This window comes from Carlito syrichta, unplaced genomic scaffold (genome assembly GCF_000164805.1).
Source record: "Carlito syrichta isolate Samal-C Ts95f unplaced genomic scaffold, Tarsius_syrichta-2.0.1 Scaffold241276, whole genome shotgun sequence".
NCBI classification, from domain to species: Eukaryota; Metazoa; Chordata; class Mammalia; order Primates; family Tarsiidae; genus Carlito; species Carlito syrichta.
Window position 1 is genome coordinate 718333 of NW_007185372.1, and position 12229 is coordinate 730561.

At 34.5% G+C, this 12229-nt stretch overlaps 1 protein-coding gene across 1 annotated transcript in view; it reads left to right on the forward strand.

Annotated features, from left to right (window-relative positions):
• The window catches only part of VPS54 (VPS54, GARP complex subunit), a gene marked incomplete at its 3' end in the record, with an annotated part of 99035 nt that overhangs the window by 22553 nt on the left and 64253 nt on the right, over positions 1-12229 (forward strand). The window contains exons 2-3 of the mRNA XM_008051883.2: positions 7710-7865; positions 9221-9462. Coding sequence (XP_008050074.1) covers positions 7730-7865; positions 9221-9462 — 378 coding nt within the window. The remainder of the gene's footprint in view (positions 1-7709; positions 7866-9220; positions 9463-12229) is intronic.

Genomic DNA, 12229 nt, shown 5'->3' on the forward strand with positions numbered 1-12229 from the left:
CTGTGGAAATCAGTGTGGCGATTCCTAAAAGCTCTAAAAATCGACCTTCCATATGACCCCACAATCCCCCTACTGGGAATATACCCTGAAGAACTCAAATTACTCTATAAAAAAGATACCTATACACGTATGTTTATTGCAGCATTGTTCACAATAGCAAGATCATGGAACCAACCATGTTGTCCATCGAAAGAGGACTGGATTTAAAAAATGTGCTACATATACACAATGGAATATTATGTGGCCATAAAAAAAGAACAAAATCATGAATTTTGCAGCAACCTGGATGGAATTAGAGTTTATAATACTCAGTGATCTCTCACAGAAACAAAGATCTGAGTATCACATGTTCTCACTCATAAGTGGACCTTAAACAACTATCATAATACTATAAGAAAAGGATTGACAGTAGTGGAAAACTATGGGGGGTACAGGGAGGGGAAGGGAGGTGGGATTAATGGTAGTCAATATCTGTCTGGGGATGCGGGGGGTACACCTCATCAACAAGGGTATCTGCACAATGCATATTTGTATACCTAACCCTTAACTATATCCCACAATTTTAAAATAAAAATATGTTTTAAAAAAAAACTGGTGGTTTCAACCTTTTTACTCTTCAAAATAATGCTAGGATTATTTTTATTCTATTCAAATGTGTGTGTATTTGTTTTCTTAGGATATATAACCTAGAAATGAAACTTAACTTGAAGGAAGAAGAAGCATTAGATAGGGAAAAAAATGGTATGAGTATTCCAGGAAGGGCACACAGCCCTAACAAAGATGAGGAAGCCTGGATAACAGGATTAATTAAAGGGATAATTAGGCCAGCCTGTCTGGAGTTATCTAACGGTAAAAGGAAATAAGGCTAAAAAGGAGGATAAGTACTAGATTGTGAAAAGCCTTGAGTAGCAACTTATAAAGTTTTTGATTTGTTTGGGAAGTAATGAATAATCATTAAAGGTTTTTGAGCTGAAGTATGACAGGATAGAAATTTTCCAGATGATTAATCCTAAGGCAGTGTGCAGAATGGCTTAGACTGGTAGCAGAGAGACCAATTAGGAGATCAGTGTGACAGAAGCATGATAGAAGGCAGGCAAGTTTAGATTTTATTAAATAGGATATGACTTTTGATAAATAGAAGGGAAGTAAAATGATTAGTCTATTATGTTGACCATTCTGGGAAGATGTTTTGTATGGATTGGAATAGTAGGGAGAAAAAAAAAAAAAGACTTTTGCTATTACCTTACCTGTAACTAGGCAGTTTCTTGGATAACTCATAGCTGACTAAATAATTTTGTAATATCAATGTCATCTGTAAGTAGTTACAGTATAGAAATAAGGGAAGAAATGTCTGCATAATATTGGAGTAATGCCTATGACAAGTGTTTCTCTGTCTCAGCTGCCTTCTCATTCAGACTTTAAGGAATTCTGGATTCTAAATATGGTGTTATTCTTCTGCAACATAAAAATTTTATTGAAAGCTATTGATGGTTCCCCCTTATTTGAAGTTGTACAATAATGCCATCTTGAGGTAGATTAAGTAACAATTACAAATGGAATGTTTTTCCTTTTTTCTGATACTCATTTTTGCAATTTTTTTCTTTAATACTTGACAAGTTAATATAAAATTTCTTTCTTTAATACTTGACAAGTTAATATAAAGTTCATTGTGAACCTTTTAAAATATACCGAAGAATGACAGAATAAAGCATGGAACACTCATTTACATTTCACTTAAACTGTTTTTAACATTTTTCACTTTTGCTTTATCCATGTGTATTTTTTTGCTGAATCATTTGAGAGTAAGTTGCACATAACATCATACTTCTAAATATTTTATTCCTGTGCCAAATATAAGGACATTTTGCCAAATCTCAATACCATTAATATACCTAAGAAAATGAATTATTCCAAAATTTCATCTAACATCCAATCCATGCTTAAAATTTCCCAGTTGTCCCAAGATGTAGTAAAAGCAATTTTTTCTTTTTGAACCAGGATTCATTCAAGACTTACTTTATTTATTTTAATCTTGAATAACTTCCCACCTTTTTAAAATGGCTAAGTATCCAGGCCATATTTCTTATAGAATATCTCACATTTTCAATGTGTCTGGTTGTTTCCCCATGTTGTAGTTTAAACCTTATTATATTTTCTATAAACTTCTATTTCCTATAAACTGAAGGTAGGGTTAGAGCAGGATTACTAAACCATGGGTTCACAGACTCCATATACTCTGCAACAGAGTTCAAGAAGTTGGTGAACTTTGGATGGGGAAAGAATTATATCTTTATTTTTACTTATCTCGAAATCATGGTTCTCAATTGGAGTGATTTTGTCCTCTTTTCCCTCAACCTTGGAAGTTTAGCAATGTCTAGAGACATTTTTGATTGTCACAACTGAGTGGGTAGGGGGAAGCTATTGGCACCAAGTAGAGGCCAGGGAATGCAGCTAAAGATACTGTAATGTGTAAGAGGGCCCTTGACAGCAAAGAGTTTTCCAGTTCAAATGTTAGTACTGTCAAGATTGAGAAACCCTGTTCTAACTGGATTTTAGCATTTCCTTTCATAATGAATATAGGAAATCCTTCATGGGTACAGCATATACAGTATATTTTCAGTACTTGTGACTTTTTCGCCAACAGAATCTCAGGCATTTTCATATATTAAATGCTCAGGTATCTCAGTGTATCATTTATACTCATTTGTTAACTAGAAATTAAAGTAGTTATTAAATTCATATTAAGCAAAAGTATTACTATATTACAATTTGGAAAAGTATTTTGGTAGCTATATTTCACTGCAATTGTCCATTGTAATCTTTTGTATTTTATTTTATGCATTTAAAAACATTATCTAAGAAGGGGTCTGTAGGCTTTACCAGACTGTCAAAGGAATCCACAGGATAATAAAACTTAATCCCTGGTCTAGAGGCTTGATTGGATTGAGATAAACATTTTTGGTGAGAGTATTTCACAGGTAATGACATTTATTTCATATTATTACATTTAATGAATTACATAATATAAGTTGTTCTGATATTATTAGTAATGTTAAGTTTGATGATTTATTTAAGGTGGTGACTGCCAGATCCTTCCATTTTAAAGATACATCTTTCCCTTTGTGTTGCTAAGTGAACTATGGTGTAATACTTTAGCTCTATGAGAATTTTCTGTCTTTAACATCCTTTTACCTGGTAGCTTTGGCATACATTGGTGATTTTTGCCTGAATTAGTTTTTATATTGGGAGTTGCAGAAAAGTGATTTTTCTAAGTCAGTCATTCCTTCTGCATTTATTATAGTATTCTTTAGTAAAGAAGATATTTTCTTTTTCCACCCCCTTTTCCTAATCTTTTTTTTTCCTTAAGTATCGCTGTGGAATTAGTAGTTTTTATTTTTCAATATGTTACGCTCCATTACTTTTTCTTTTTTTCTTTTTTAGGGACAGGATCTTGCTCTGTCACCCAGGCTAGAGTCCAGTGGTGTAATCATGACTCACTGTAGCTTTGAACTCCAGTGATCAAGGAATCCTTTAACCTCAGCCCCTGTAGTAGCTGGGACTATAGGTGCACGTCACCACACCTGGCTAATTTCCTTTTTTTTCCCCCTTTATTTATTTTTGAGTCAGTCTTTTCTGTTGTCCCGGCTGGAGTACAGTGGCAATCTCATGGCCACCACAGCCTCGATCTGCTGGGCTCAGGCAATCCTGCCTCAGCCTTCCAAGTAGTTGGAACTATAGGCACATGCTACCATGGCTGGCTTATTTTTTGTTTTATTGTAGAGATGAGGTCTCACCAAGTTGCCCAGGCTGGTCTCAAACCCTTGAGCTCAGGCAATCCTCTCGCCTTGGCCTCCCAAAGTGCTGGAATTACAGGCTTGAGCTACTGCGTCCGATCTTGCTAGTTTCCAAAAATTTTTTATATCAGCAAGGGTCTTGATATGTTGCCCAGCTGGTTTCAAACTCCTGGACTCAAGCAATCCAAAGAGCTGGGATTATAGGTATGAGCCACCTCACCCGACCTTACACTTCATTACTTTAAAAAAACATATGCTCAAGCTACCCCAGTGTGGCAAATGAAAGCCCCTTTAACTTGGTCCTTTGTCCTTCTGACAGACCCTACTGGTCTTTAAGCATACTTTTGATTTCTGACACAAGCGTTCGCAGGGTAGACTTCTTTCTGTGCTCCAGATTTGGAGTTAGATATTTCTTTAAAGTGCCCCTGGTTTCTTTCCGTTGGAAATGGTGTTTATAAACAAAGTTCTGGACACTTAGTGTGCTCATTGCTTGGTTGGGGGTGGGGGATTGCAGCATTGCTTCTAGGCCTTTTCAAAAGAAGTTTTTAACAACTTTTTACTTCTGATATTTTGAGCTACAAGAAAGAAAACCAAATCTTTTTTTTTTATTTACTTATCCTTGCAAATCCTTTCTTTTGGAATGGATGAGTCTGTTCTTTTCCTTATTGACCCAGACCCATGCTTTTATTACTCAAGGATCATTGATAGCTGTCTGACTAATTGCCTTCTCTCTCTCTTTGATATATTCTACACACCACCCATTTCATTCATCTATAAAATATCATCTGTATGACAGGAACTGTGCTAGGCACATAGAAAACAGAAACATAAAGAAATTCAAAGCCTAACAGGAAAAACCTGTATGAAGACAAAACCTCAGTGTGATTAGTGAAAAAAGAGAAATACATAGAGTGACTGTGAGAAGCCAAAGAAGGCTTCAAGAGAAGATATTTGAGCATAGTATTATAATAATAGTATTATAATTATAAGGAGATTACCATGTGAAGAAAGGTAGAGTGATGTACAGATTTTCATTACAGGTGACTACTGATTGAATGCCAATTTTGTTTCTAGATGGTTAGTTAAGTTGTACCAACAGAAATCATTGGTTGCACTTTCATAATTGTTATGTAGTTATCATTATAAAGTTTGGTTTCTACTGTATGTGGTTATCAATATAAAGTTTGGTTTCTACTGTAGAGAGATCTTAATAATAAACTCTAGATAGTGAAGGGACTGGAGAGTCAAATGGTTGGAAAATGTTGCTTACCCACATAGGCAGTCTCTTAGTTTTACATAATCCTTTTATAGTTACAGATTTTCCCTCATAAGAATTGTATGTGGTGTATTAAAAAAAAAAGAGAATGTGCATATATTTCCAATTCAGAATCTTTAGGAAATAAATCCAGTGTGTTTTTCCCTGCAGTAACAGAAATAACTTACAGGAGTCTAGAAATATTTTTCTACAATCCCCCATTTCCCTAAGTATTTCTAGGTCCCTAAAATGGTACTTAGGATTTCTTTTTGTCTGTAAAAACAACATGACATTAAATAGAATAAATTGAGATAGCAGTATACTATTGTTGGAATGAATATCTAATGTATCTGACATTAAGCAATGGATGTTTCACCTAAATACATGTTCCACATATCTGTGGCTTGCAACATTAAGTGTCAAAACATATTAATTAGGACAGGTGCAGTGGCTTATACCTGTAATCTCAGCATTTTAGGAGACTAAGGCAGAGGGTTATTTGAGCCTAAGAGTTCAATTACAGTGAGCTGTGACCACGCCACTGCACTCCAGCCTGGGCAACAGAGGAAAAAAAAAAAAAAGTGTTTATTTTAGCCATTGTATTTGATGAATTTAACAAAATAGTTAAAAGAGTCAATCTTAAATTTAGAATTGTGTTCACCAAACATACAGGATTTTATGTTACACAGTGTTTTTTATCCCTCAGATAATTGTTCTGTCTTAAATGTGTGTAAGCTTTTATACAGAAACAAGCATACATTTAATGTATATGGAGGTAAATGCAGTGGTTGCTTAAAAAAAAAAAAAGAAAGAAGGTAAATGCAACAGGACAGCGATGGCTTTCAAATGAAGGTTCTAATTACGTTTCCCAAATATCATTTTCATCACAGTACTCTTTTGCCCCCAACCTCTGATGGTTCCTTATTGCTTAGATTACCACATGCAGTCTAGCTATACTCTGTGTATATGTGTATAAGTGTAAATTTGTCACTATTTACCAATGCAAGCATTTCACTGTAGCCTGGTCAGTTTTCATTATAGTCAGTTCCATAGTTTTATGAATTATTATTTCAAGTTTCTTAACTTTTGTTCATGCTATTATATGCTTTACGTTTAAGGACCTTGAGGAAGTTATTTATCTTTGTGCATTTTCTTAGTATCTTGTTTCTTATGGTTTCAGTGAATAGTATAATTAGTTATGTTTCCTTTGCCTTGGAAGTACTGAGATAGATAGACATTTTTAGCTTTCTAGCTAACCAGAGGGAAGTTAGGGTAAACTATGTGTCATGGCTCCCAACCTTATATTTCCCACTCTTATTAGTCTATTAACCAGATTTTGTAACTGGGTTTTTTGTTGTTGTTGTTTTTACTTTAAACCACATCATCTTCCTGGGCCTTGTTATATTTATATATATTGAGAGAACTTAGATGAGGTGATCGCTAAACTTTTCAATAATAAAATAATATATATTCTTCAGCATCCGGTTTCAGTATTGCTTTGTACACTGAAACAGTTTTACTTGACACTATGGCCTATGTTATGTTGTCTTGTCCAACAAATTCTTTTAGCTCTTATTAAAAAATATAGACATAGGTTAACTTGTGTTTTGCTTATATACATTTGTTTGGATTACATAATGCGATCACAAACTCCTTGAAGAATGACACTTCTTTTTAAAATAATGTAGTTAACTAATGATTTCATAATCATTATATTACTATGTGGCAGACACATAGTAATAATAATTACAATGATAATAGCTAACATCTGTCAGCACTAACTTTGACGCAGGCATTATTTTAAATGCTTATGTATATTTGTTTCCATAATTCTTACAAGATGTTTATGAGATGGGATCTCTTTTCATCACCATTTTACTGATAAGGAAAAGCACACAAAGGTTAGGTAAATTTCCTTATGGTTATACAGCTGATTGGTGAAGCTGGAATATGAACCCAGGTAGGCAGACTGCAAAAGCCCATGCACTTATCCATTTTGCTGTAGTGCAAATTATTGTGTACTTGTTGAATGAATGGAATGTTTTCATCTTTAATATATATTTGAGACTGGGTGTGGTGGCTCAGCCTGTAACCCCAGTGGCTCAGCACTTTGAGAGTCTGAGGCAAGAGGATTGCCTGAGTCTGGGGGTTCAAAACCAGCCTAGGCAACTTTGTGAGACCTTGTCTCTACAATAAATCTCAAAAACTAGCTAGGTGTGGTGGCGTGTAGTTTCAGCTACTTGGAAGACTGAGGCAGAAGGATTGCCTAAGCCTGGTAGGTCGAGGCTGCGGTGGCTGTGAGTGTGCCACTGCACTCTAGCCTACGTAACAAGAGTGAGACTCCAACTCAAAAAAAAAAAAAGATACACACACACATACATTAGTATCTTTTGTACTTTGGATAAAAGACTAAGTAAGGATGTTTCACTTGGGGGGAACTTTTTTTAAAACAAGGACAAAAAACTTTCTTAGCAAGCTAAATATTATCAACATTCACAATTAGTAGCAGACATTTTAATTGCCTACTAATATTACTTTAAGGGATTTCGAAAGATGCTTCTGTTTTTGAAAGAAAGTTTATGACATGCATAATACTTGCAGGTAGAATTTTTATTTGTATTAAGTGTCTTAATTATTATTTGTTTCTTACCTATTTTCAGTTGAGAGGTGATTTTATGCAATGGCTTCAAGCCACAGTTCTTCACCAGTGCCTCAAGGAAGCAGCAGTGATGTTTTCTTTAAAAAAGAGGTAGATCCGACAAAACATGTTCGACCTGTGCAGTCACTGCCAGATGTGTGTCCCAAGGAACCCTCAGGTATTTTTTGTGTGTGTGGATTTTTTAAAGGGTTGTCAGATTTCATCTATTTACTTTAGAAAAATAAATCTTATGATGTTAAAGAGATGAAAAAATTGGGGGAATAAGTTATTTCCACGTAAGTTACTTAGTAAGTTATTTCCAAATTACTGGAAATGATTGGGAAACTGGAATGTAGTTCTTTTCATGCATTTCATGCATTAATTATATAAACTGAAAAAGGATTGAAAGTAAGGTACAGACTGAAAGCTTCTCAGTTAAAACATCATGCATTCAATGTTCATTATTTGTAGATTTTATGTTTGCAAGTTCTACTCCTTAAAATTTATTTGTAACTCCAAAATCAATACTTGTGGAATTTTTTGCAGACATGTGCAGAACAGTGAAAAATTTGAGTTATCTGACACACGTTTCCAGCTGAGGTTGAACAAGGCAAAGCTCTGCCTTCTTGTTTCAGCTCTCATGCTATTAATATAAACAAGTAATCTTTTTGTGGTCTGTTTAGTGCCACATGTTTTGTTTTTTGTTGCTGATTTTGCTGTTTAAAATGCTGAAGTATAAGTCTGATGTGTCTTATGGAGAAAATACATGTGTTATTGTAAGCTTTGTTCAGCATGAGTTATAGTGCTGTTAAGCACAAGTTCAGTGTTAATGAATCAATGACATATACTGAATAACTTGTCTTCAAACAGAAACACACACAAAACAAGGTTACATAATGGTCCATTGATGAAACTGTTGTGATCAGAGGCTTGCAGGAACCTCACCCTTTATTTCTCCTATGACCAGTGGTTCAGTACTCGCTAATTATTTGCAGTGACTTTATAGAACAAAGTTACTGTGAATAATGAGAATTGACCATATATTTTTCTTTCCTCCGTGGTTAATGCCACAGCAACATTATGTCATCTAAATTATAAGCCAAACAAAGGATATTTTAACCAGAAATGCCTGCCATAATACAATAGAAAAAAGCCTGCTTCTAAAACACACTGGGGTATTACAGGCTAGAAAATATGTAATAGAAAGTAGGAGAGTTTTTATGTTGAAAAAAGTGATAGAGAAATAGAAGATCAAGGAAAAAAAAAAAAAAAGAAAGACCATTCTCTCCATCTTACAACCACAACCCTCAAATTTTATATATCCTTTATCTTGTGTATGTTTTTCATACCCCTATTAATTAATACTAGAAGCTGAAGATTGCTTAATTAGATTGGTTGTTATTAAATCATTTACCATAGAAGAGATAGTTTAGTTATTTTGTGTAAAATAGAATCTAAGCATTTTTGGTTTTCTAGTATATATTTTCAAATATGGAACCAACTTTACAGAGTTCTCTTGTTTACTTTTTGCAGGTGATTTACATAGTTTATGTGTTGCCCCATCTCTAGTTACAGATCAACATAGATGGACTATATATCATTCCAAAGTAAATCTCCCAGCAGCATTAAATGATCCTAGATTAGCAAAAAGAGAATCTGACTTCTTCACAAAAACATGGGGATTGGACTTTGTGGACACTGAAGTCATACCTTCATTCTACCTCCCACAGATCAACAAGGAGCATTTTACAGTATATCAACAGGAAATCTCTCAGGTAATATGTTATTTGAACTTAGTTAAAGTCAAGTTAAAAGTAGTAGAAGAATTTTTAGTTTGAGTTATTGTAAATTTTTGACCAATAATATTTGATGAACCAATGGTATTCTTTTTTGTTTAGACAACTTCTGCTGTCCTGGGTTGCATTTAATTATTGGCTTAGATATATTTTAATATATTTCCCTTATTATAGTGATTTTTCAGCACTACGCATTCCTAAAAATGCTAAGATTCAACATGAAACCTACCCTACCTACTAAGGAGAAATTCGTTCTTTTAGGCCCATAAAGCCCAGATGATTTGTGAGGTTTAAGAAATTAGCAGAATATTACTGTTTCTTTGTCTCCCATTCGCCACAGACAATTTAACAGAGCATCCTAGTTCTAGCAGATAGTGTTACTCTCCACAGACATAATTATAACTCATCACATTACTTTAAATTTGGGTCTGAAAGCAAGAACTGAGTATAGTGCAGAGTATAATATGGGCTATTTGTCCTTAGATTCTTGGTAGGTGGCTGTTATCAATTTAATTATAGTTACTCTTTCAATTTTTAAAAAATTTAAGTGATATAGGGGATATTTATTTATAGTTTTAATCACTGTTTCTTTTTATATTTTTTCATTAGCAAGCCTAATTTGAATGTAGCTGATTTTATTTTACTTGATTACTTTTTTTTTTTTTAATGATTTGGGGATAGGTTGAATATTCCTATAAAATTTACATTAATACTTTACAGCATCTGGTTCATTTTCATTACTATAAAATATTTTTAAACAGAACCTATAAATTTTAGTTACCTTTGTATGTGTATATTGCCATATAATGTTTAGAGTTTTTTGTTATTTTTTGATGATCAGATCTAACTGGATTTTAAGTGGATGAACTTTAATATTTCTTCTTTTTGATGGTTTCTAACCTTATACCTTGTAATCTATAATTTGACTTTTCTATTTTATTCATTTATTGATCAAATATTTATTGAGTACTGTACTTTTCATGTGCCAGGCACTATTATAAATACGAGGTACACCAGAGACTAAAACACACATTAATTTCCTTCCTTACAAAGCTTATGTTTCTAGCAAAGGATATAAACAGTAAATCCTAAAACAACTACTAAAATTGCAAAGCAAATCATTATAGCCAATAAGCCAGTAGAAGAGATAAATAAAATGAACAAAGTTCTCAATTCAAAGGCATAAAAAGAGTAGAAAAGGAACAAGGAATAGATGGGACCTAAAAAAAATATAGATCGACAATAGTTTTAAACCTAACTATATAAATAATTACACTAAATGTAAATGGTTTAGGCACTCTCACAATTAAAAGTCTGAGATTGTGAGAGCCGATGCAAAAGCAAGACCCCTAGAGATTCAACACAATACCCATTAAATTACCAGCATCATTCTTCTCAGACGTGGAAATGACAGTACAGAAATTCATATGGAAACATAAATGACCACGAATAGCCAAAACAATCCTTAGCAAAAAAAAACAAACAAACAAAGGTATCACACTTTACTATAAGACTGCAATAATCAAAACAGCCTGGTATTGGTACAAGAACAGGCATATGGACCAATGGAACGGAATAGAGATTCCGGAAGCAAAGCCTCTATTTCTCAACCAACTCATCTTTGACAAAGCCTCCAGCAACAACCACTGGGAAGAGAACTAGTAAATGGTGCTGGGAAGACTGGCTGACCACATGCAGAAGATTGAAACAGGACCCCTACTTATCACCATACACAAAAATTAACTCTAAATGGATCAAAGACCTAAATATAAAACTTCAAACTATAAGAATCTTAGAAAATGCAGGAGACACCCTTGTAGAAATTGGAACTGGCAGCCAGTTCCTAATCAAAACCCCAAGTGCCCAAACCATAAGAGATAAGAGACAAGTGGGATTCATGAAACTGACAAGCTTCTTCAAAGCCAAAGAAACCATCAAGAGAGCGGGGAGACAGCCCACAGACTGGGAAAAAATATTTGCCAACTGTATATCTGAGAAAGGGCTAACATCTAGGATCTACAAGGAACTCAAATGTGCTGAAAGGAAAAAACCAAACAGCCCCATTAAAAAGTAGGCAAAAGACATGAATAGACACTTCTCAAGCTATATGGGCAGCCAATAGACATATGAAAAGTGCTCAGCCTCACTCATCATCAGAGAAATGCAAATCAAAACCACACAGATACCATCTAACCTCAGTAAGAATGACCATCATTAATAAAACAGACAACAGCAGCTGCTGGCAAGGATGTGGAGAAAAAGAAATGCTTCTACATTGCTGGTGGGAATGCAAACTAGTGCAACCTCTTTGGAAGACAGTGTGGTGATTTCTGAAAGAACTAGGAATTGACCTTTTCTAGAAAATCCCCCATAGGGAATATACCCGGAGGAACTCAAATCATTCTACCAAAAAGATACTTGCACATGCATGTTTGTTGCAGCTCTATTCACAATAGCAAAAACATGGAACTAACCATGCTGCCCATCGAAGCTGGACTGGACTAAAAAAATTTGGTACATATACATAATAGAATTATGTAGCCATCAAGAAGGACAAACATATGGACTTCACAGCAACTTGGATGGATTTAGAATCAATCATACTCAGTGATCTATCACAGAAATAAAGAACAGAGTACCCTATGTTCTCACTTATCAGTGCACCTTGAACAATTATCTTGATACTATAAGAAAAGGATTGGCAGTAATGGGAAACTGCCGGTGGGGGCCGGGGGGGGGGGGTTTG